This window comes from Nelumbo lutea, chromosome 2 (assembly GCF_056320005.1).
Source record: "Nelumbo lutea isolate HS-2025 chromosome 2, American lotus-T2T, whole genome shotgun sequence".
Lineage (NCBI taxonomy): Eukaryota > Viridiplantae > Streptophyta > Magnoliopsida > Proteales > Nelumbonaceae > Nelumbo > Nelumbo lutea.
In genome coordinates, this window is record NC_142685.1 from 23,080,882 (window position 1) to 23,106,328 (window position 25,447).

At 37.1% G+C, this 25,447-nt stretch overlaps 2 protein-coding genes across 3 annotated transcripts; both read left to right on the top strand.

Moving 5' to 3' along the window:
* The first annotated feature begins 2,201 nt into the window (after nt 1–2,201).
* LOC148869186 (uncharacterized) lies at nt 2,202–11,772 on the top strand. 2 transcript variants are annotated; one of them, XM_088973575.1, is made up of 7 exons: nt 2,202–2,979; nt 3,139–3,271; nt 5,532–5,635; nt 6,438–6,582; nt 6,670–6,810; nt 7,023–8,921; nt 11,371–11,772. In XM_088973575.1, exons 1-6 carry the CDS (start codon nt 2,939–2,941, stop codon nt 8,916–8,918), a joined length of 2,460 nt encoding a protein of 819 aa, XP_088829701.1. In that variant the 5' UTR covers nt 2,202–2,938; the 3' UTR covers nt 8,919–8,921; nt 11,371–11,772. The 2 variants fall into 2 exon arrangements, with proteins under 2 accessions (XP_088829701.1, XP_088829700.1); XM_088973574.1 differs by lacking the exon at nt 11,371–11,772 and having other exon boundaries at nt 7,023–9,154.
* Nucleotides 11,773–16,149: 4,377 nt separating this feature from the next.
* LOC148869187 (protein ALTERED PHOSPHATE STARVATION RESPONSE 1-like) lies at nt 16,150–24,492 on the top strand. The gene is made up of 4 exons (XM_088971266.1): nt 16,150–17,527; nt 18,412–18,587; nt 20,369–20,592; nt 23,415–24,492. Exons 1-4 carry the CDS (start codon nt 16,588–16,590, stop codon nt 24,205–24,207), a joined length of 2,133 nt encoding a protein of 710 aa, XP_088827392.1. The 5' UTR covers nt 16,150–16,587; the 3' UTR covers nt 24,208–24,492.
* Nucleotides 24,493–25,447: the final 955 nt, after the last annotated feature.

The window sequence follows — 25,447 nt, forward strand, 5'->3', positions numbered from 1 at the left end:
TTGGGCCATGAACATGTCTGCAAACTGCGCCCAACTTTCGATGGAACCCCGCGCCAGGTTTCTGTACTAGGTCTGAGCTACTCCTTTGAACGTGGTGGAGAAAGCCATGCACATACAAGCCTCATCGGCCCCGACGAGGTGCATTTGGAACTGAAACATGTCCACATGATCATTGGGATCAAAGGACCTATCGTACTTGCCTAGTGGTGAGACCTTGAAATCTTTCAGCATGGGGGCTGCTAGGAGCTCGAGTGTCAGGGGAGAAGGTCGGCTCAAAAGAGCAAGCATTGTTCCTGTGGCCACCAATCTCACTTCCTCTCTTTCCTGACCTTGGTCAGTCAGATGGTTGGGCTTTGCTGCTGGATCATTTCTTGCTGATGAATGGCAAGTCTTGTGACATCGCCACTAATGCTTCTTTGATGGAGCGGCATTTGTATTGCCGGCCTTCGTGTTGTTAGGCACTTCGATCTTACTTCGAATAGTAGGGCGAGCTAGTTCGGAGATTCTTCTCACCACCTCCTCTTCGTCATGTGTTCGATGTTGGATGCTGTGAGGAACCGAGGGGTCTCTCCTAGAGCCTACACCTCGGACCTTGGATCAGTGCTCCACATGGAAAATTTGCCAGCTGCGCCTCTTGGGTTGGCTAGGTTCGGGTCTATTCCTTGAGCTTTCTCTTCGAGAGGCAGGGGGTACGTTGGTCGCCTACAACACCTCGAGGCAGAGTACGTCCCAAATGGGGGGCAGTACTTGCGAAGTTTTCTCCCTGCGAGGTGGGGATTGACACTAGTTGTTTGCCTACTAGTTTGGTTGCAGTGGTGGGAATTGTTGATAAAAGTAATATTGCTAGAACTGGTGAATCTACTACATCTGAATTTGCATCGTTCGGACACTTTGGATAAGGTCATTGAATTGGGAGTGTCCAATCCCAGGGGGAATCACGGAAGGCTCCAAGAATGTGGTGCGCACTTGGGGGAGCGGGACACTCATTTGTTGGGTAGCGTGGGGTGCAAACAGTGATGAGACTCCAGATATGGTCAGAGGAATGGTGAACTAGCCAATTGTCACCGAGGGTCCTTAGGGAGCGACTATCTGCTGCTCTTGCCCCCTATAATGTTCATGTTACCCTTACCGTTGTGGCTGGAAGATGCCATTGAGGTTGAGATTGAGTTTGAAACTGTAAAGAGATTGGGATGACCTTTCAATCGTTTTCCCACAGACGGTGCCAATTGATGTGCGCAATCTAGAAGCTCCTAGCTGGAGGATGATATGGACCTTAGTCGTGTAGCGAGCTGGACCAAGCTGCAAGACAGAGGATTAGAGCACCTGGGGCGGTTAACCCGGTGAGGTCGTTCCGATGCTTAAGTCAGTACTATGTTGTGATTGCAGGCTAGAATCTGAGTGCTAGAGAGCTTGGATGCAAGTAATCGCACGTACCTTGACCATGGAGGGGTTGACGCCTTTATATAGTCGAGTTATTGTGGGTTTCCTGCAACATTTCCGAGATCTGTGGCCTAAATGGGTGAGATCAGTTCCCGCTTTAGTCAGGGAGTAATGTATTAGTCAATGAGCTTCATTATCATCACCCGATTCAGACGGGGAGAAGATAAGGCTTGCCGTTATGCGGTATGATCCCGTAATATCTGAAATCTGCTGGGAAGCTACTGGGATTTATTACATATCACTTTGATTCCTGGCCCCGAACTCGATCAACAACCGATGTATCATTACGCCGAAATGAACTATTGCCGAAGTGACTTTACGTCGAGTTCCGCATAACACTGATTAGGCTCCCTTTACTGATTTGTCATCCTACGTGGATATCGCGTCCACATGACTTTTATTTATCAAGTCTTGCCAAACTCACTAATTATATTATATAAATAATATATATATTATTGATTATATAATAGCATCATTTTTTTTAATTACAATCCAAATGGAATGAGATTCGAACCAAATATCCTGTAAGATATTTGAATTCAAATTCAATCATTAATTGATTCTTATCAAATGCGGATCGATCGGATTTATTATGGAATCGGATTGGATAATACCTTTTGCCAAGTCCGATCGGATCCGTTTGCACTTTGCAGCGCTATTCGTGCGTGATCACTTTACTTTCCATTCAAGAGTGGGTGAACTGAACCACCTGACCGTCAATAGTCAATAGACAAAAGGAATATTTCAAGTTAATCGTGAACGGGGGTAATTTGGAAAAGCCGTCAAGCAGACAGCTGAGTTCATCTCCGCCCCACAAGGGGCCGCTACGCTAGTCCGGCTATGAAGGAAGAGGCGAAGAGTCAACCCAGCAATTTGAAATCCGGACTTCCAGAGCGAGAGACAACTGTAATCAACAACCGTAGTCCAGCTAATGGGTCGAAATCGAACCGTCGAACAAGTAACAGGCTAACAGCTAACAAAACTAAAGAATCGTCAAACCGTCAACCTGAACCTGAAGTCGCATACGGAACGGCTCGATCACGATCACAACACAAACTGGTCGCCGGGTCTCAAGGGATAAAACCTCCCGAGATTTGAGTTCAACAGTCAATTATTAAGGGTATTATCGTAATAGCACCTCCTATTACAGTTATTCGCCGTTTGAAAGTTCTGACGTTGACGAGAGGCGGAAGTGAGTAGTGGGAGTGGAGGAGATAGGAAGTCCAGCGTGGCAAACGGAACCTTGTGCTTGCGTAGTGCTTTCCCTTTTATTTATACACTCTTCAATGTTTATTGATTCCTCTCTCTCTCTCTCTCTCTCTATAGCATATATTTCTCTGCTTTTGAGTTCTGGAGATTCTTTCTTTAATGGCGAACATGGACTCTGGAGATTACTTGATTTGCGTTTAAGTTTGCATCTCAGCTCTTAAATCGACTGGTGATTGAACATTTATTCAGCCTGGTGCACCTGCGTCGGAAATAGAAGGTCGGAGCAAAGATGTTGGACGGATTTCTGGGACGAGGGTTTTCAGGGAAATGGTTAGTCAGAACTCAGAACATCGACTCTGACCGTCGCTTTTAGATCTTCTTCTCTTTTTCTCATCCGTTGGACCGGAGGAACTGGGGAAAGGAAGGATCTTTCTTGTGTGTTTTGTTTTTACTAATTTTTTTTTTGGATTTTTGTGTTTCTTGTTGTAGTAAATCGTCAATCAAGGATATCAAAGCTCGAATCGATGTGATACGGAGGAAGAGGAACGCAATGCTGAAGTATCTGAAGAAGGATATGGCTGATCTACTTTCCAGTGGTCTCGATATCAATGCGTACGGCCGGGTAACGATCATTTTATATCGCTTCCTCTTCACTGTTTTTCGTTGTTTCTTGCATTTTTTTGGACTGCATGATATAAATGCAAATTAAACAAGGATCAAGGTTGAGGAAGAAGAGAATATGGAATCGTGAAATTTCATGGAAAAAGGAAGAAACTAATCATCTGAATTTGTGATGGTTTTATGCCTCAAACTTTTTTTTTTCAAATTATTAGCTCTTCTGCTTTTTCATTTTTTTTTCTCTGCGAATCTGGAGTATATGGATTGAATTGGCCAAGTAAAGGGATTACGATTCTTTTCTTTTCTATTTTCCGTTCCATTTTTTTCCTTGATCTTCATGAGCGATTTTAAGTTGCTTATCCTTGTTATCAAAGCAAATTTAAATTTCGTCTAGCTTTTTCTGAAGGCTGAGCCATCTTTATTTGGTATTTTCTGAAGTTTCTTATGAGGTGAACGACATAAACTTTATGAGTCCACAATTTGGAGCCTAGAGTTTTTTACAGATAGGGTGGGTGGCTTGTGTTTCCGTTCAGCCACGCATACAGATTGATGTATCGCAGACCTGTTCAAGTGTGCCTTTGTTGTTTTTTCCCATCTATTTCTATTGATTTTTTACATATTTTCTGCTGATTAAAAAAACTATAGACTTTCTTGAGTTCTACAGGCTTTTCATGTCTAATATATGTTCTTTGAGTCTCTTTTCATTTTCTCTGCTGCTCCAACGATCCTTTTATGCCTGTGCTCTGTATGCACCATGGTCTTATATTAGCAGCTGTAAGGTAAATTTTGTGCTTGTCCCGGAAAATCAATGCAACGTTAGATCTTGATTTCTTAAACATGCATTTCTATGTACTGGATACATGTATTTGGGTAGCAAAAACCCTTTTCCATGCGTTACATGCACATTAGGGAAGGTTGCATGAGGTGCTGATACAGTAACTTGGTGAAAGTTCATTAATTTCTTTTTTTTATTTTTTTTTTCTTATGGTCAATTTGCATGTATCCGGTCATTTTCCTATGGTCAATTTCATACCCAATCATTTTTCGGGCCAGGACCGGGCTTTCTCAAATAAGCCCGGCCGGATACTATTACATATAATAAAAAGGCATTTATCTTATATATAATAAATAATATATAATATATATTTGTTTCTTAAATTATTAATAAATATTAATTTACTATTAAGAAATACAAATTGGTTTATTAATTTATTAAATTATTACTAAATTAATATAATATTAGTTTATAAAAGTACACTGAAAATAAGACATTTTGTCATTTTGTGTACAAGTCGGGCTTCAGGCTTTATATAAGGGCTAGGCTCGGGCTCAAGATCTAGGCCCGATGGTCGGGCCGGGCTCGGGCCTGCACATTTTCTGTTGATAAAAGAGGCAAAGACCGTCTCGGCCTGGCCCAGCCCATGAACAGTTCTAATGACTGTAAACCTATATGACTAATACTTCTCTAGAGAAACCTCATGCAACCTTTTGAGGAATGTTAGAGAAGAAAGATAATCCAAAATGCCAAAGAGCTCAAACAGTATATGCTTCACTTGAGTGTGGGTTGTACAAAATAGTTTTCAAGGCTCCAAGGCAATGCTAGGCGATAGGGGGGCGCCTTGTCGCCTAGTTGCCTAGGTGATGGATTTTTTTTTTTTCTTTTGTAAGTAAAAAACATATATCCTAGGGTAGTTCCCTAGGTTCCATAACCATCTTTCCTTATTAATTATCCATAGTTTTCATAAGAAAAGCAAACTTCATGTTAAAGTATAGAAAATCAATATATTCCAATTTCCAACATATTCATGAGAAGAAATAAAAAAGAAAGAAAAGAAAATTCAAAAAATATAGGGGCTGAAACCCTATTTTTGTTATAGGAAAATAATGATTGGTTTAGGTTTTGAAGTCTTTGAGGGTTCAATACAACATTTAGCAATGCTTGTGTTGATTAAACCCTGACAAACACGAAAATAATTAAAAGAAATTAGTATATAATCACACGATAAATATTTTAGTTTAATAATTTCTATTTTATAATTATAACCTCAAAAAATTAAGAATATAAAAGTATTTTATAACACACTGTACAAAACTGCTTGGCGATTAAAAAAATAATAATTTCCATTTCTAATGCAATTCCTAATGCAATTAAAAAAATAATGCATTTTCATCTTTATTCACCAAGGTTCTCCAACCTAGTTTCTCTTCCACAAATATCTTGATACATTCCTGAAAAGCTTGTTTTTTGGCTGGATGTGGAACAGGCTGAAGGGCTCCTAGTTGAGCTATACCTCTCCTCCTGTTATGATTTTGTAGAGCAATTTTGCGAGTGTATCTTGAAACAGCTTTCAGTCATGCAGAAACAGAGGTATGCTTGGGTTACCATTCTATCATTAACTGACATGTCTTATTTTCATATGGCATGTTTTTTAATTTCCTACTTATTATGCCCATGCTTTCTTTTATGAAGGAACTATACCAATGCTTTTAAGCCTTAAGTTATTTACTTACCAAAAAACCCTTAGGTTGGTTAAAAGTCCTAAGTTCATTTCAATCTCCTTCATCTATGAATTTCTAATCTTGATAAACTTATATCAGGAGATGCAGTTATGAGTTTGTGGTTTGTAACTTTGTGTCCCAAAGGAAATTGATTGTGCAAAATGGTGGAAACACAGGGATGTCTTCTTTCATATGGATGTTGTCCTTTTCATCAACTTGTTGCTGAAATTATTGTTCTTTCATCTTAGAGCCAATTAGAGTTGGTTTCAGGTTTCATAACTCCTGAATTATCACTGTCTTGTAGATACATTCAGTTGATATATCTATAACATGCTTGGAGAAGAATAGCTCAGGATTAAAAGATAGAACTCAGTTTAAAAAAGTGAAATAAGTACCTTTACAAAACTATGTAGTCACGTAAAGTGTGGCAAGATGAACATGGTGTGGGCAGATGTAGCATATTTCCGTGTTTGGGGCCTTAAAGGGATATTAATAACTGGTATTGAACTTCTCATATTTGTTTGTCTTGGTTTCCATGTACCTATTTTTCAAGGCCCTAACATTATGCAGGTTCCTCTTTTCCTTGTTAATTGTGTTTTGGTTTATTTTTGTTTTCAATTGCACTATGAGGTATGGCATTGATATATGTTTCTATAAAATTTATTTTACAGTGCATGCCCTGAGGAATGCAGGGAAGCTGTACCATCTCTAATGTTTGCTGCTGCAAGGTTTGCTGATTTGCCAGAACTGCGTGACCTTAGGCAAATATTTACAGAGAAATATGGGAGTTCCTTAGAAGCTTTTGTGAATCAAGAGGTGATAATGCATACCTCTATCCTGAAAAGAACAATCTTTGTACCTTAAAGCTCTATCTAGAACTGATCTTTTAAGATGGCTTTGTAGTTTGTTGAGAAATTGGCACCAAAACCTCTCACAATGGATAAGAAGCTCCAGTTAATGCGGAAAATCGCACAAGAGTTCTCTATAAAGTGGGACTCCACAGCGTTTGAGCAGAAGATGCCTAATGCCCCTTCATCTGCACAGGCAAGCCTTTCTGATTTTCTACCCCTTTTGCCTTTTGTCTCTTTTGCTTTTTTTTTTTTTCTTTTTTTTTTCGCGTTGGGGGGGGGGGGGGACTGAATGCAAGTTTAAATAAAAGTAGTATTGGAACCTTCTATGTACACTTACATGCAACTATATCTTTTTTCCATTTGACCTCTTGGTTTAGCTAAATATTTTTTATATTTATTTTGCAGGACCAACTGAAGAAACATAGATCTTTCAATGATGGCAATGATAATGGACACAATATGCGTGATGGCAGAGAGGATACTGTCCCAAAAAGAGATAACCAGAATGTCTTCTCTAGAGGAAGGCAGGAAATCACTAAGGATGGGTACAAATCACACAATGATAGGGAAGACACTGTCCCAAAAAGAGATAACCCAGACCATCTGCTTCATGAAAGGAAGGAGCTTACTGGTGATGAGTACAAACTGCATAAGGGCAGGGGAGATGCTATCCAGAAAAAGGAAGACCGGGATCTTTCTTCCCATGGAAGACAGGAATCTAATATTAATGGATACAAATCATTCAATGGAAGAGAAGATAATATCCCCAAAAGAAACAATCAAGATGGTTTATCCCATGGAAGGTGGGAAGTCATCAAGGATGCCTATGAGCCACGGAAAGGCATGGACCATACTGTTGCCAAAAGAGAAAAACAAGATCTTTTGTCTGATGGAAGGCGGGAATTTACTGATGATGGGTACAAACGGCACAACACCATAGGGGATACTGTTATGAAAAGAGACAAGCAAGAGCTTTTGTCTGATGGAAGACGGGAATTTACTGATGATAGTTACAAATGGCACAACGCCAGAGGGGATAGACAGGAATTTACTGATGATGGGTACAAACGACACAACGCCAGAGGGGATAGACGGGAATTTACTGATGATGGTTACAAACGGCACAACACCAGAGGGGATATTGCTGATGATGGGTACAAACGGCACAACACCAGAGGGGATACTCTTATGAAAAGAGAACAGGACATTTTATCTTGTCCAAGGCAGGAACTTATTGATGACGAGTACAAGCACTACAATCACAGGGAGGTTCCTAGAAGACCAGAAGTGGCTCCCACCCACACAGCACGAGAGCAGGTGAAAGCAGTCGGTAAAGACAAACCCATTCCAGGTAGTAGCCACAACGATCTACAGAATCATTCAAACTCAATAGAAAATGTTCCTAAGGAAGAGGCAAAAAGTATGAAACCTTTTTCCAATAACATTGTCCCCCCTCCTTACATCAAACCAAAAGATGGTAAATACGGAACAAAGCCCGAGGCTCATCTTACAGGTTCAGACTTTGATGGATCATCTCTTGGTCCTGCATTCCATAATAGAGACTTTGGCAATAATCAAAGACCGCAAATGGCAAAAAACAAATCAGACCATGTTGACTATGAGCGACAAATGGCTGGACCTGAGAGTGATTCAGCTGATGATGGAAAGCCAAAACCAAGGTCAGTCAGGAGGAGACACTTGAAATCTCCACCAGGTTGTGAAAATGATGGTAATTTTGAATTTGATGAAGGTGTCAAGAGAAGTTCAAGTGGCAGGAGAAGAGATCATGCAAGACGGAGACACCATGCTTTATTTGACGATGATCAAGACCAGAAGGATGAGGAGGAAAAGATGATGGATAGGCTGCTGATACACTACAGTAAGAAGCAACCAGCTTATGAACAGTGTGTACACAACAGACTAAGGAGGGAGTCGAAAGATCCTACTGCACATCAGGCTCGTGCTGATGTTAGTGAGAAACAACCACCTTATGAACAGTACGTACAAGACAGACCAAGGAAGGAGTTTAAACCTCCTGCACATCAGGTCCATGCTGATGTTAGTGAACGCAGACGGCATAGAAACAGAGATGGGGACCACTTGAGCTCGGAGGCGAGACATCCTCTAGCTAGAACACTGTCACTCCCTTCAGAACCACAAACTCCAACTGAGGTGTCAAGGAGGCCTGTTCGTGCTGCTTCCTTTCAGCCTGATAGGGCGAGCTCAGCTGCCCATGTCCATCCTAAGCTTCCAGACTATGATGATTTAGCAGATCGAATAGCAGCCCTCAGAGGAAGGTGAAAGGTAATAGCAAGTAAAGCTTATCCGTATCTTCTTTAATCCTCTACACGATTTCTCCCACTGTATTCTTACCGCATATTGTTTCCCTCACTCTTACCTCTAATGTTTTCTGCAATTCATTCTATCTTAATTAAAAAATACTGGTTTTTCTCTTTTATTATTCCATTCGCTCTCCAGTAGATATAAATTGTAACGGATCCCACATTGTCAATAAATTGTAATTGAGATTGAGATCATCCGTTTGATTAATGGGGATTCTACTGATAAATACTTGATTCCGTTTTCAACCAAAGCGTTTTACTAAATTATTTCCAGAAGGGGAACACCCTTGTTTTAATGAGTCCTGATTACTGATTAGCTTAACTTGATGGCTGTTTTAGGGACTGTATAATCAAGGTAATGGGTCATCATAGTAATGGTCATTTTGATTTGTAGGTTATTTTTTTTTATAATTATTTTGATTTGTACGTTATTTGTAAAGCTTCTTTTGCTTTACGAGAGAATGTCTTCTATCATCCATTAGATGCCCTATGAAATCAGATCTATCTATACTATTTTAAAAAGTAGGATGGCTCAAAAATATTTTTGAAATCTTCTGAGGACAAAATTTTATCCCTCTATTGATAAAAAAAAGGGCAAATAGGGTAATTGGTTTTTGATATTAAGGCTCAGTTTGGAAGGAGTACAAATATAAATTTGTAGAGTGCAAAATCTTATATTTTGTATATATTTGTATAGTACATATTTGTATTTACACTCCTAAATTGAGTCTAAATGAGTTGAAAAGAGGTAATTTAAAGATATCCAATGCATTAAATTCTCTCTCATTAAATCCAACATTTAAAGTGATTAACTTGCATTCATGTTCATTGAATCATGTATTTAAGTCATTTTTGTTTCTTCTCATCTTAAGTTCTATTAATTAAATCCATACTTAATAAATTAATAATTCCAATAACATAAAAGCTTATGCTTTTAAAGTCTACTTAGTAAAAATTTTATTTTCATCTGGTGGTGGTAAAAAATTAAATCATTTGGATCAAATGGGTTAATTCATGTTGTCACAATTAAATAATAAAATTAAAAAATTAAAAATTAAAAATTTAGAAACACTTTTAATATATATATTACACAATAATAAGTATGATAAATAAGAAATGTTTTTATTAATGATGGAAATGGAAGGTAAAATTTAAAACCAATTGGAAATAAAATATTTTCTTACTCTCTCATTAAATTCTATATTTAAGATATATTTTTTTCATCATTAAATTATTGTAATTAAATCTATAATATTAATTTTAATAGTATAAAAATAAATATTTTGTAAAGTAATATGAAAACAAAACCATTTTCTTCCCTCTCGGTGGTGGACAAGCAATTTGACCATTTGGGGTCAAATGGATTAATAAATAATGTCATAATTAAATAATAAAAAGAATTAAAATAAATAACTATGAAATGTAAGAAATATTTTTATTAATGATGAAAATAGAATTCCAAATTCAAAATCTGCCTAGAAATGAAATGATGTCATAGTCAAATAATAAAATATTTAATAATAGAAAATACAAAGAATCACAAAAAAAAGATAGAGAAAATTTTGGGCACATACCAAATTGGTCTCATGTTCTTTTTATATGATTTGATTAATACCATATAAGTATATAAGAAAAAAAAAACAAGAGAATGAGTGGGAGAAAAACGGAGGGAGAATGATAAAATTAAAAGAAAATGAGAGATCAACCAAGAAAGAGAATATGAGAGATTGACTGAGAACAATAGGTAGAGAAAGAGAGAGAATGAGAGAAATTGATATAGAGAACGTAAATATAGAAATCAAAAACCATATTTATTTACTTTCAAATCACGTAGGCATTGAGTAGATAAAGATGACTTTGAGTGAGAGAGTGTAAGGGGAGGGAGGGGGGGGGGGAGAGAGAGAGAGAGAGACTAAAACCCATTTTTTTATTTTCCAATCACTCAGTATTAAAGGGCAATTTCAATATAAGCTTTTTGTTGTGTCCAACATGGATTAAGAGTCCCATGTTGGCAACAACCACATAAACTTTCGATGAAATGACAAGGGTTTTATAATTTGAAATGTAGAGCCAGTTGTCAGATATTTGTTGGTTTATAGACCAACTTGTAGCCTAATTTTAAATGTATAGTCGGCTCCAACTATAATTTTCACTAATTTAAAACTAATCCAAAAGCAAAGCTATTTTCTTATTTAGATGATGGGTCAGTGATCAAACTTTTCAAAGAAACCCATGATGTCATAATTGAATAATAAATATTTAAGTTTATTTTTAATTATATTGTTACTTTTGTTCATTTTTAATTTCTATATTAACTATGATATATCTAAAATTCAAGTAATTAATATGAAGAAAATATTCTCACACGCATGTGCTTAACTACTAGTGATTGTAAGTTTTTGTACATGCAGATTTTTGGCCAGTTGAACCACTAGTTGGGGGCTGTCCACTGTTGGGCTTCAATGCTCAGCTCAAAGCCTCAGTCAACCTGCTTTCATTATTTAGTTTGGTGGGCCGAGTGAGTCCAATAATCTAACATTTACATGTTTTGTTATATACTATGCCCATAGAAAAGAAAAAGAAGATTGGGCAGGAGTTGATTTAAAATTCGAATCACTATTTCTTTAGTTGAATTCAAATTCAAATATGGCCTATGTTGAAAAGAGTGTCCAAAGAAAAGTGTAGTGTGCCTGAGAATATTGGACACTGCTGTTAAAATGGTTGAAGCAATGTTTGGGTACCAATGATAAAGCTCCACAACAGTGCTGTGTTGGTATGTTGTTATTTTAGAAATCATTTTTCTTTTTTTTTTCTATTTGGTGCCATTGCTGTTGTTGCTGCTGCATATATAGTCATTTTTCAATGTCATGTCAGAGCAACAGTAAAAAAGGAACGATAAAACACCAAAAATGGATTTCAGACCATGGATATTTTTGGTACTGTGTGAGTTAATTGAAAAAATGCTGTCATATAAGCGTTACATAGGTGTTGGTGTTTATTGTGCGTGGTTTAACATTTATCAAATAAACATTAAAAAGCATAAATGTTTGGATTTATGTACATGAGACATTTGGGGAAATGTCAAATTCTTGTTCTCACGGTGTTTTTTATGTGGTGTTAATCTAAGGTAGAAAGTAAGAAACATTAAACCAAACAACAAAAGCAATAAATGTTTAAAGTAGAATTATTCGAATAAACATTTAAAGCAATAAATATTCTATTTATAAACGCCCATGAAATCAAATAAATGCATCTTTCCAAATTTTCAAAGCATGGTCTAAGAAAATGTTTTTCACAAAAGCGTATAATTAAACACCAAACATCTGAAAAATAGATTTCAGACGTGGTGTTAATAAGGTGGCATATTTTTCGAAAAAAAAAACCCCAATATTGATTCCAAACACCAATTAAACGAGAGATTGAACAGTTGTGGAGCTCATGTATTTAGAAATAGTTGGGGGTGCTATGATTGGTTTCACTGTTTTCAAAACTGGTCAGACCGGAAAAACTGAAAATCGGTCACCTGATCGGTTCTGTTTTCCTCCAAAATCATTGATTTTATTAACAAACCGCTGAACCAGTCGATTAACCATTCGAACGGGGGAGGGGGTGTTAGCCCATCCCTCAACCCATAACTCTTTAATCTAGGTGCAGACGGGATTTGATCTTAAGTCTTTACTATAATCAGTAATAGAGCTTACCAACCAGCTAGATGGCACTTTGCAAAACCGTAATAGTAATATCGATAGGTTTGTGTATATTCATTATCATTTATTCAAGCCAAGTAAGTGCCGTTAGGCACCATATAAACAAAAATAAGGAAAGAAACGGTGGTATGATTGCAAGAAACATCAAATGACAGCTTTCAAATAAAGCAAGGTATTCAAAGTATGCATATTTTTAATAAATATTCCCTACTATGCTTACTTGTTACTGACGTGGAGCTTTTATAAAAATAAAGGTCCATGGTATCAAACACCTATGAATGATAATTGTCTTACGATATGCTTAACAACATGATGTTTACATTAGTGAAAATAAGGCTTTGTTTGGTTTAATAGAAAATAAGAGAGAAACAAAAGAATCAAGGGAAAATTGTTAATGAATTTTGCCAAAGTTTTCAAGTGACTTTCTCAACTTTCTGTGTCTCTTCTTATCTTCCATCGAATAAAAAATGGTATAAGTTGGTGCTTGGAAGGCTTTCTTCGCAATTTCACTCTCAAGGACTTAATCTTTGTTCTCATCTTATATATATATATATTAAAACTGGTCCTGCTATATCACCATAGCTCTCCTTTCAGGAACCTCTCATTCGAATTTTCTAATTTTTTATTTTTTTTCATTTTTTTAATCTAGATAATTATCCCACAACCAATCGGTCTTTTATGAAATAAAGTGGAGCCAGAGACGTTTGGACTTGCCAAGCGTCCCCCGCCCATGTATGCCATTAATTCCACCTACATGGCTACAATACGCTATTTAAATTTTCATATCGGAGTCCTATTTGAATTTCGAATTTGGTCAAAAATCCATTAATCTCCATTAATTTTTGGCAGCCTTTTCCCCATGAATCTCCTTAATTTGGGCTATTATAGGCAAACCACAAAAATTCCAGGAATTTCTGCGATCTTCATCATTAATCCCATTAAATTAAGCCCTCTATAAACCACAACACACTAAACTAATATTATAATACTCTATTGGAAAGGATGGAATCCTCCTCAGTGCTACCTCATCCTTGGCATTCAATATGTTGCACACAAACATTCCTAACGAGTCTTGTTTCCATACGAATTTGGATGCTAAGATTCAGGCCGAGCCGTTGGGTTATCAGGCCCATGAATATGTATAATTGTATATATAAACAATTATATACATAAAAAATCATATGAAATAAAAATTTAAACATTTTTTTCTATTTTTTTTTAAATGAACCTCTCATAGCTTGGTTTGATCTATGGCTTGGCTTGGCCTAAGGTTTAGCACATGGACCAGCCCAGCCCACAGTATGGCACGGGCATGTGTGGGTGGGCCGTTGGCTGTGCCGAACTAACCCCCCAAATTATCCTAGGGGGGAGGCACGACCTAAGACGCCCCATGGGCCAACACGACACAACATGCGAGTTGTGCCATGCCGGCGCAGCACGACCCGATTTACACCTTTACTTGAACCCGCCCAATATTGGGGACATCGCAAGGAAATTCGAGGATTCCCCATCCTTGATGAGGACCTTTAAACTCGCTTGACATTAGGGAGTGGTTGCCTTGCCCTGAACCTGCCTGATACACGGGGACAAGGCAAGGATGGAGTAGAGTGTCTTTACTATGGGGTATCCCGCCCTGAATCCACTCCGTTGTCATTCCTATATAATTGTTAATTATTAGTGAAATTAATAAAAAATATTAACTTTTGTAATTATTTTTATTTTTTTTAAATTAATTGGAATCTCATTTAAAAATAATCACAATTATTAAAGTTACTATGAATTATTAATAAAACTAAATTTAATAAAAATATTTATTCATATTAAATTAACAATGGTTATTTTCTATAAATCAACATTAAATGGAAAATACAATAATTAAAATTATAGACATTAACAATAACTTTGAATACTTTTAGTCAATTAACATCAAATTTTGATTATTAATTTAGATCAATTAGTAGTAAATAAAATTATTAAATCTTTTAGATTTCCGTGCATCGCACGGATCCCCGCTAGTGACAATAGAAATGATGAAAAGGTGCTTTCTAGTTTTCTTATAAATAACAATTAGATAAATGAGAAAGATTCACTTTTTTCAGGTATTAGAATGAAATATCAAAGCAAGACATTAGAGAAGTCTTCAATTGGAGCTTCCTATTTTTAGTATTTTTGGACTTCAACTTCTCCTGGGTTATGGCTTTAAAAGAGCATCTCACCAAAAGATGTTTCTCATGCTTTATTGGCTTTCTAAATCCCAGCCACAACCAAACCAAACAAAGCCTAAGATTTTCATGCTTCTAGATTTAAAAAAGTAGGGGAATTGCTAGTTTGGAATCATTTTTTTTATTGCCTGTTTGGCTTGAAGGAAAAGGTAGAAACATTTTTTTAGAGAAAAAGAAAACACTTTAACACTACCTCCTGATTGCTGAACGCTTCTTTTGTTTCGTTTTAAACTGTGGGGCCTAATTTTCTTGAAGTCAACGACAATGAAAAAACAAGGGTTTGATTTGGAGAGAACCCCTTCAAATGTTACAAAGCCTATGCTAACAATTATGTAATCCAAACAGCTCCTGTCTTTTTTATTCTGGTAATGTGCTAACCACTTAGTCATTTAGACAGGAACACATATTTCTTTCAAAATTGATTGCTTACAATTTACATGCAGAGTGAAAGAGATGTTGGTTTGGAATGTTGTATCAATTATCACCCACATCTTTTCTTCTGGCTACAAGCTGTTAGCCGTGTCCAGTCCACGCATCCCACACTTGGTGGGCCGGCCCAAAAAGCCACTGCCAGTCTTGTGGGCTTCAAAACAATACACCGCCACACTTTCTAATTTTGATCAATATCACTAATAGGGAAATAGGCTTATAGTGTCGCTATAAAACAAAGGACCGATAGTTGGCCCACAAGCTTTCTTAGATAAGGAAAGAAAAAAGATCGTTTGCTGGCTTCCTTCTATTGGACTCTCTGTCATTAAAATCTCATTAATACTATTCTATCGTGGGCCAGAAGGCCCAACAAGTTTTCAAGAGAGTTATGCTAGGCCGTTCTCATCTTAACTGCGATGCGATATGCCTTCTTTTGAGTTGCCTCGTTTTTAACGAAAGATGGATCAGAGGTTCAGAGATCACCATCGTATGGGTCCGCTACGACAAAGAGAAATAATACCTTTAAGATCTGTTTGATCTAATCATCTAGGCTTCTTATCTAACGGAGGACAGTCTATTACATCATCTCATGGTAACATAGCTGTCTGCACTCTGCAGTTCAGCTGTCATGATACCGGGTTTTAGTAGCGTAGTGGGCGTCTGCGTGGCATCTGCCAAACAGCAGTGTGGACCCACCAATAAGATTTACTTGGACCCAGAATCGGTCCACCTGGGCGATTTTTATGGGTGGTTACGATGCCTACTCTCGTCGTAGCTATAATGGAACGAGTTGTACATAGCATCTTCTTTTGTGAGTTGCTGAAGTTAGCAGCCAATCAGGTAGGAACCTCGAATCTGCACGTTTCCTGCCGTCTTCTTTTGTTTGTTTCTATCTTCTCCTCCGAAAGCTATGAACGTTGAATTTGAAACGTCTCTCTGCCTTCTTCGTCAAGTATTCTGGGGGCTCTCGTTTTTAATTTCAGAATATGAGAATTAAGATTTCAGAAGTTGGCTTGAATTGAAATCCCGGTTCTGATCGTCTGTTGCCTCATCGTTCTGGGCTGATAGCCGAAAATTTCGTCATCTCTGTTTTCCTCCTTTTCTTTTCTTCTTCGAATTGCAAACAGGGCAAGGTCACCCTTCTCTGTTCTTCTTCGGAATTCAATCCCGCCACCACCCTCCTCCATTACCTCAGAAACCAAAAGCAAAATTAACTTCTTTAAATGCCCAAATCCTCCGAAGCTGAGAACCGGAAGCTACAGGACTAATTATGGGCTGCACGCAATCAAGAATCGAGACCGAAGAAGCTGTTATCCGATGCAAAGAGAGGAAACAGTTCATGAGAGAAGCCGTCTCCAAACGCAACGCCTTCGCTGCCGCTCATGTTGCCTACTCCGTGTCCCTTAAGAGCACCGGCGGCGCTCTCACTGACTACGCCCAGTGCCAAGTCCAAGATCCCCGACCCCATCAGCCCGTCATCCAACCTCCCATTGAAACTCTCCCTCCACCTCCCCCTCTCCCCGATTTCAATCCTCCGGCCCCTCTTCTGCGTGCTGCCACCATGCCTGAATTCTCTATTCCCAGGGTCGACCCCAAACCGGCCGACCCCATACAAGAAGAAGACGAAGCTGAAGTGGAAGAAGAGATCAACCTTATCCGTCGTGGCAGACGCAGTGCCGCAAGAACTTCCGAAACGGCAGTCCCACCACGTCCACGGTCGCCGCCACCACCACCTCGATCGCCACCTCGCGCTCCACCGCCTGACAACTCTGTGCCAGCTCCACAAGAGTCCGGGAACTCCACCTGGGATTATTTCTTTTCGGTCGAAATTCCTGCACCGTCCTTGAGTGAAGTGGAGGAGATCAGTCCCGAGAAGAAGGAAGGTGACGGCGACGGGCATGATAATAGGTCTAGTAAGAAGGAAAATGTTGTTGCTGATGGTGACACTGAGAGTAAGGTTGAGCCTCAGACGCCGGAGAATGTGATTGAGACGCCCGTGAAGCCAGAGAAGCAGCAAAAGCAGGTGGTTCGTTCGCATGCTGCATCTGCGGAGGCTAAGAAAGTAAGCAAGGTGCCAAATATGAATCTGTTTCAGATATTGTCCAAGATTGACGACCACTTCCTCAAGGCGTCGGAGAGTGCTAGGGAAGTGTCTACCATGTTGGAAGCCAATCGGTTCCATTACCACTCTAATTTTGCTGATAATCGAGGTATTTGGATTCAAATCATCTTTTCTTTTCCATAATAACTGCATTGAAGTTGTATTTATGTGTTGATCTACTTATATTGTGTGTTGCTATGTTTCTTCTCCTCTATGTTATGCATTCATGCTGTATTTCTATGATCTCTAAAATTAAAATTTCAAGACTTAGAGTCTTACATAGGTGAATCTCCAAATTGGTTATGTATTTGAATTTCTGATATTTTCGCAATTGGTATAATGATTATTGAGAAAAGAATATCAACTATCAAATGTAAGGAACGAGAATTATGAGAATGCAAAACAATTTTTAAGTGGAGAGACAAATGGAAATTTGCACTAACTTGTGGTTTAGGAAAAATATCTGGTTTACTTCATTCCTTGGTGGACAAGCAAGAGTGTTGGATTTGGACGTGGGTGTCTGTTGTGCAGTATGGACCCCCCACAAATGGAGTTATCCAAAAAGAAAAAGAAAATTAAGTGAAAGGAAAATAAAACACAACACCAAACAAACTTGAACTGATTCTTTAGCCTTCTTTTTGTGGATAAACTGAGGTATTTGTATTGTATTATATGACAATAAAGGTGGGAGCCAGGGACTCTACCCCATATACAAGGCCTGCACAGTCCTTTTCATGCGACTCCTGTACAAGTATACAACATATACAAACTGTACACTTGTACAGTATCTGTAAATGGAAAATAATGCTATATCAGTCATTACAAAAAATTTGGAAAAGGTAGATACTCAATGTCCATCACTACATCTTTTGATCTTTATTCCCAATGATTCTTTAGTCTTATATTGTTTTTCTTAAAATTTATTTACCAATTAGTGATATATATGCTGTTAATTTTCTTCTTTATGTTTAATTACCTTGCTCCCATTTGCAGGACACATTGATCATTCTAAAAGGGTCATGCGTGCTATTACGTGGAATAGGTCCTTCAAAGGTTTGGCTAATGCTGGTGATGAGAAAGATGAATTAGATTTTGATGATAATGAAACTCATGCATCTGTGTTGGATAAGTTGCTTGCATGGGAGAAGAAGCTTTATGATGAAGTAAAGGTTTGTTGTCACTTAATTTGGTTTTATCATCCCTTACTTTTCTACTTCTTTCAAGTTCTTTGCACAACTGTGTTAAGCATTGTGGGCCAGAGATCCCATTATTATCTAGGATTTTTTCATGTTAGGTTGCAATGGACCCTCCATTGATGTTGATCTTTCTGTTTTTTAAGGCTCAGTTTGGAAGGAGTACAAATGCAAATATCTAGAGTGCAAAACCTTAAATTTTGTATTATTTTGTACGTATTTGCACCAAGGTTCAAAATTTCGCAACGTATCGGACCGTATCGGCCAATACATATCGTTCCAGTACAAGTCTGATACACGGAATGCATAGAAATTATCTGTAGTGTTCCTTTTCGTATGTATCGGTCTGTATCGGACCGTATCAGGCCCTGTATCGGTCGATACGGTTCTAAAACAGTCTGATATACAAGTCCCCCTCTCTCTCATTAATTTCATTAAATTATATTTAAGGCCGAATTACTTCTCATTAACTATATATTTACTCCTATATTTAAATGAATTTCTCTCATTAATTAGTTAATTACTCCTATAATTAATGCATTATTTTAAATTTGAACTTCAGTTTTAGCGCCTAATTGGAACTCTCTTCTCATTAATTTCGTTAATTAATAACCCTCTTTCTCATTAAATTCGTTTTGTTAGTATAAAACTACAAATTAACAATAGCAAGATTTGAACCCTAGACATTAGGCTTTAAGAACTAGAGGTTCACCACTAAGCCACGCCCATTTGCTTACTATTTGGTTATGCATTTTTATTTTTAAGTAATTTTTCTCTTTTTCTTAGTGTATGCTTATCAATAAATGTTATAATTAATTATTAAAATTTATGTATTAATAAATATTAAGATAATTTTTTCTGATTACTTTAAAACTAATGTATACCAATATACATTTTAGTTTTTTTTGTTGTTTCACGCTTTAGTTATTCCATCATTTGTCAATAGTTACTAAGTCTGTCTCAATATCTTGAATTTTATATAGACCATTAAATTACAGTTTTTTACTTTTAAATAACTTATTTACAATCATCTAAAACTTGTAACTATTGTTATTAATATATTTTTTAGGATTTATTTAAGCTTTTTAGCATATTTATGCATATCTTGATTTTTCATCCGTATCCATGTATCCAAAGCGTATCCCGATACATCTCTTAAAATTATCCTTCCAATACACCTTATGCTTCCGATACTTTGAACCTTGATTTGCACTGTACATGTTTGCATTTGTACTCTTTTCAAACTGAGCCTTAATGTTAGCTCTTTTCTTATTTCTCAGATAAGCAATACCATTTGTCATAAAATTTTCAATTAACATTTAACTGTTTTATGTTCCTTTGATCACCTGTAAGTCTGAAGGCAACAAATGAATGTAGAATTTCTTACAGATGTGTTTATTGAAACTCAACTGTTTCATGAATTTACTAGAGTGGAAATTATGTTTGAGATTTTAGCATGATTACTTTTTTGTTGTGTAGGTTACAAGTGCTTATAGACCTTGTTTGGGCAAAGTATACAACTTACACTGTTAAAATAGATTTTTAATTTGTAAACTCAATATTTAGTCAATGTTCTGAGAAACTGGCCTATATTGATCTACTAAGGCTGTTGAATTCTTAACAAATAGTGCAAATCTGTATATAGTTCTTAACAAATGTGAAATTTCGGATATATGGAGTGTAAATCTTGTTTATAATTCTGCTTTTGATTTATTACAACATCCTGGCTCTTACCGGGTCGGGTTCATCCTTGACAGGCTGGTGAGCTTATGAAACTTGATTATCGGAAAAAAGTTGCTTTGCTGAACAAGCAAAAGAAACGTGGCACCAATCCTGAAACACTGGAGAAAGCAAAAGCAGCAGTAAGTCACTTGCATACAAGATACATTGTTGACATGCAGTCCTTGGATTCAACTGATGCAGAAATAAAACGTTTACGTGATGAACAGTTGTACCCAAAACTTGTTACTCTTGTTGATGGGTAAGTGGCCATGTAGTAAACTTGTAGAAAAATAGGTGAGTCTTTTCTTGTATTTTAGGCAACAACCTGATTTATAGTTTTCAGAATGGTTCGTTTCTGAAGTACGAAGTCTTTCTGTGATTTGCATATGGATGCTGATATTTTGTGCTTTTCTGGATGATTGCTGATAAACCTTTTCTTATTTCCTTATGTAAATATCAATTTTCTGCTTGTGAATACATCTTCTTTTTTTTTTTTTTTTGTACTGAGCATATCAAGGATCTCTACCTTATTTGAGTTTACTTGACAGCAGTTTAAGTATGCTCAATGCTCTCTCTCTCTCTCTCTCATAGTAACATATGAAGTGTATGTGTCGGTAGTTATATTCTTCTGCTTTCCTTTGAGAAATATGACCTTTCCATATAGAGAAGCTGTAAATTTACCTAGTACTATGAAACTTTGGGGGAATGGTCATAGGTATGTAACTTGAAACAAGCCAGAAAAGCTTTGAAGTGCATTTGATTGAACTTCCATTATTGAGTGACAAATGTTTTTCCTTAATTAATGCTTTCATTTCTTATTGAATTTAAACTTAATATATTTTCTTTCTGGTAATCCAGGAAACTTGGATGTAAAGTTAAAAAACATAGAAATATAAAAATGCACCCTTGATGTTTGGGATAAAGGAGTTTTTCTTTCATTTTTACTACACTAATAAAACCAGATTTTACTGTTGCTGATAAAAAAAATCTTTCAACAGACAGATGTTCCATAGAGAAAATAACCCAACAAATAATATTTAATCTCACCCCAATACCCTTTTGCTAAGAAGCTCGATACAGGGAAGAAACAAGATAGATATAGAGATTTCACTCTAGTAATCTCAACATTTCTCTAAACCAGGGATATGCATTTATTTTTGGTTCAAAAATTTCAACTGCTTCAAAGTAAAATGTTCTTTTCCAGTCAAATCTGAACTTACTGAATCTTTGTAGATAAATGCATCTCTACTCTCTAGGATTTCAAAAATTTGGAAAGAAGATCTCTACCCAACACAAAAAGGCTCCAAAAAATCCATTATAATAAAATAAAGCATGCTATTTCAATCTTCCATTTGACTACTGATTCTAGCTCATTGATCCTTGGTATGAAAAAAAGATAGGGGAAAAAGCAAGAAAGGATAGTTGATCCTTGATCTAATACCATGTAATGAGTTAGGTAAGTAATATAGAAAAGGGAGAGATAATAAAGAGAAGTTTGAGGTTGAAAAAAATAAAACTGAATTGTAGGCCAGTTACCCCATCATATCATCTCTTTGATAGGATACACAAAATACAGGCCTATGGCTAAGTGAATAAATTCAGTCATTCAACAATCTTGAATTCATGGAATCTGAAATACTTATTATTTTGATCTATGCATTCTAACTCTTATATCAAGACTGCAATGTCTTGATCCATAATTCTGCTGTCATATGGCTTGATATTAGTTAGTTAATCTATTCGCTACCCTATTTTTGTTTCCTTTACTCACCCACTTAACCAATATTATTTCTCTCAGGGGAAGAAGCAAATTTCTCTCATGCCTAAACTCTTAGACCCTATGAAGACCCATACATAAGCAATCTGCAATCCTACCTAATGTAGTTATTCTCTTCTTTATTTTATTTCACAATTACCAACTAGACCATTCTATCCTAAATCCTATTTTCCATCCTCCGAAACCTTATATGAATGTGTATTTATAAAATAGTATAAGAATTTATTTCAATCTATGCTACTTATGAAAAAAATTATTTCAATCTATGCCAGAAGAGTCACATCTATAACCATATATAAATATCACACCAAGCCATTCTTGTTATCAGGGCAGCACATTCTGCAGAGAGCCCACATATTTGTAGTGTTTTACACTGATTCATCATTGCAGAGTGCATGGTTTCATATAATTCCCACTTTTCAGTCATTTTTGAGTTTTGATCTGACCCAACTAAGGTGGTCAACCATGCTTATTTGCATCAAATTATCACCACCAACCTCTTCAACCACATTATCAAGTCTCAAGTGGTTTAAGTGAGAATGTTTTATAGAGTTATTCTGCTTCTCTGTCTACGTTGACCTGACTGTGTTAAAGTTATTAATCATGGCTCTTTGCATCACATCCTCCTCCTTGGCTTCCATAACATAATGCAGTTTAACTGTGATTACATCTTTGATCACAGTAACTGTGCTTGGTGCAATGGTAAAATCTAGGGCTAACAAGCATGAAAACATAGGTAGTCTGAGAGCAGCCACTTTACGCAAGGAAAGCCAAATGTTGGGCCTTCATCCAGAGACCTTCCAAGATCCCAGATACCTAGGACCATCATTGGGTAATGGCCCTTTTTTTATGTTTTCTATTGTGTTGTTTTCTGCAGCTTTCAATTTGTCTGAAAAATGCCTGTAGTCTTGTATTCTTTTCATTATTAATTTCAATGTAGTATACATTGGAGTCACTTGAGTTATGGCATTTAATTCCGTGTACTAGATTTTGTTGTCTTAGGGGTGATATGATAACAGCTGAAGTGGATGAACTAAAAATATTATTGCTTTGTCTTTTGGTGAATAAGCTTCTAAGGAGATTGTGGTTTCCTTAATGGCTAAAGCTGAAATTGAGTAGATTATCATATCCTTGAATAATTTGTACTTTTAACCATTTTGTCCACTAAAAGACAAAACAAGAAATTGTTCAATTCAGCAACACAGCTGTTATATCAGATGGCCCCCCTAGAGGTCTATTTTTCATTACTATTAAGAACTACATGATTGTAGATTCCAAAATTAATACTGATATTTGGATCACAGTATGGCCAAAATGTGGGAATTGATGCATGTACATCATAGAACACAGATGGAGATTGCCGTAGACCTCAAAAACCTGGACATATCCCAAGCTCCCAAGGAGACAAGCATACAGCACTCAAAATGTATTAAACAACTGTGGAATGTTGTCCAAGAGTGGAACACACAACTCCAGAAGCTAATGGCCAATCAAAAGGATTACATTCGAGCTCTCAACAATTGGTTGAAATTGAATCTCATCCCTATTGAGAGTAGTTTGAAGGAGAAGGTATCATCTCCACTCAAGGTTTCTAGACCCCCTATCCATCACCTTTTGCAAGCCTGGAATGAGCACCTTGAGAAGGTTACGGATGGTGTGGCCAGGTCTGCAATAACTGCATTTGCAGCTGGTATCGAGACAATCATAATACAGCAGGATGAAGAGATGAAACTGAAGGACAAATGTGAGGAGATCAGCAAGGAGCTTGCACGCAGAGAGAGGATTTTGGATGCGTCACGTCGTAAGTACTTGGAAAAAAGGACACCTCCTGATGAGATGGACCCAGATAATGTAGACAAGAATCCTTTGGAAGATAAGCAGTTAATGGTTGCCACCCTACGGAAGAGGTTGGAAGATGAGTTGGAACAATACCAGAAGCATTGTAGGCAAGTGAGGGAGAAGTCATTTGTTAATCTTAAGATGCACTTGCCTGAACTCTGTCGGGCCATGTCAGTTTTCTCTCTTGCCTGTACCAATATGTACAAGGACTTAAGGTCCAATGCACAGTCTCATACCCCCATAAAAAGCTTGCCTTAGGAATGTTGTAAGTCATGTATAGTCAATAGATCTGCAGGTTCTTACCGAGAATTCATTCTTTTCTTACAGTTTGTCAAGGACAGGAAGTAATTGACTTTTTCCTTATACATGTCATTTTTTCCCTTGTAGCTATTTTTGAACAGCTGAGGTACTTGTCAAGCATTCTGAGGATGTTGTACAGTAGAACCACATTGGAGAATACATTTTTTGTACTAAACAATTGTCTCAATGACTTGAAGGGTATTTTCTGATTACCCAAAATAATATACTGAGGGGTGTTTGGTATTTTCTGATGCTTAGGGTGGATGGTAGTCTTGATAACATGAGGGGTGTTTGGTATAGTGCTGTAGCATTTTGGGTTGGTCAATACAAGTTTGTGAGAAATATGTATTATTGCCACATCATGAGCCTCATTTCAATTAGAAAAATTTACATATGTGAGAAAAATCAAAATTGATGTTTTGGGTAGAAATAGCAATTTATATTGATAAACCCAAAATGCAACAGCAACCCAATACCATTTACCAAACACCCCCATGATCTATGGGAAATGCCCTTTTCTTTTCTTTTTAGTTTTTATCCTCTAACTTTATTTTTAAAGAAAATGTTTGAGATATTCCGAAACAGATTTCAGGTCCTTTCATTTAGAGTCTTCAGACAAATCTGAGAAAGTCGTGCAAATTTCTCTATGAAGGGTGCCAACCTGAAAAAAACCAGATCATGACATCAATTGGGATTCACTCGTCTCTCAAACTCAAATGGTAATGGGTATTAGCCTTGGATTCTGGTTGGAAATTCCAACTCCTTTCAGGTTCTAATTGACCATTTTGTCTTTCAAACTTCAAACTAGTTGGCCAATATTGATTTCTGTCCATGGCGAGGCCGCCAAATCTTCCCACCACCATGCACAGAGCTATGTATGCTTTGTGGGTTAATAGGGTTGACACAGCCTAGAAGCTACGTTTGGTGAAAAATCCAGAAATTCAGAATACACTTCAATTGAGCTAATAAATCGACTTTTGGTGAAGCTAGCCCCACTAGCTTCTTCAACGCAATTCAATCAAACCGAAGCCTTCCCAAACTGGCTCTTAACAGGACAGAGGCTGCGTGTTCTATAAATGAGCTAGCTCAAGGATTCCAAGACATTTTCACATCCACAAGTCATCTGACTTTGGTCCTATAAAATTCCTTTTTCTCCAAAATGGGAAATGGTTCTATATTACATAATTTTCCTGTATAA

What these genes read in the sequence shown, in the direction of transcription:
- LOC148869186 (XM_088973575.1), top strand. Translation starts at nt 2,939, where the DNA reads ATGTTGGACGGATTTCTGGGACGAGGGTTTTCAGGGAAATG. An exon ending in ATATCAATGCGTACGGCCGG is followed by an intron (nt 3,272 to 5,531) that starts GTAACGATCATT and finishes GATGTGGAACAG; the next exon opens with GCTGAAGGGCTCCTAGTTGA. An exon ending in ATGCCCCTTCATCTGCACAG is followed by an intron (nt 6,811 to 7,022) that starts GCAAGCCTTTCT and finishes TTTATTTTGCAG; the next exon opens with GACCAACTGAAGAAACATAG.
- LOC148869187 (XM_088971266.1), top strand. Translation starts at nt 16,588, where the DNA reads ATGGGCTGCACGCAATCAAGAATCGAGACCGAAGAAGCTGTTATCCGA. An exon ending in TAATTTTGCTGATAATCGAG is followed by an intron (nt 17,528 to 18,411) that starts GTATTTGGATTC and finishes TCCCATTTGCAG; the next exon opens with GACACATTGATCATTCTAAA. An exon ending in AGCTTTATGATGAAGTAAAG is followed by an intron (nt 18,588 to 20,368) that starts GTTTGTTGTCAC and finishes CATCCTTGACAG; the next exon opens with GCTGGTGAGCTTATGAAACT.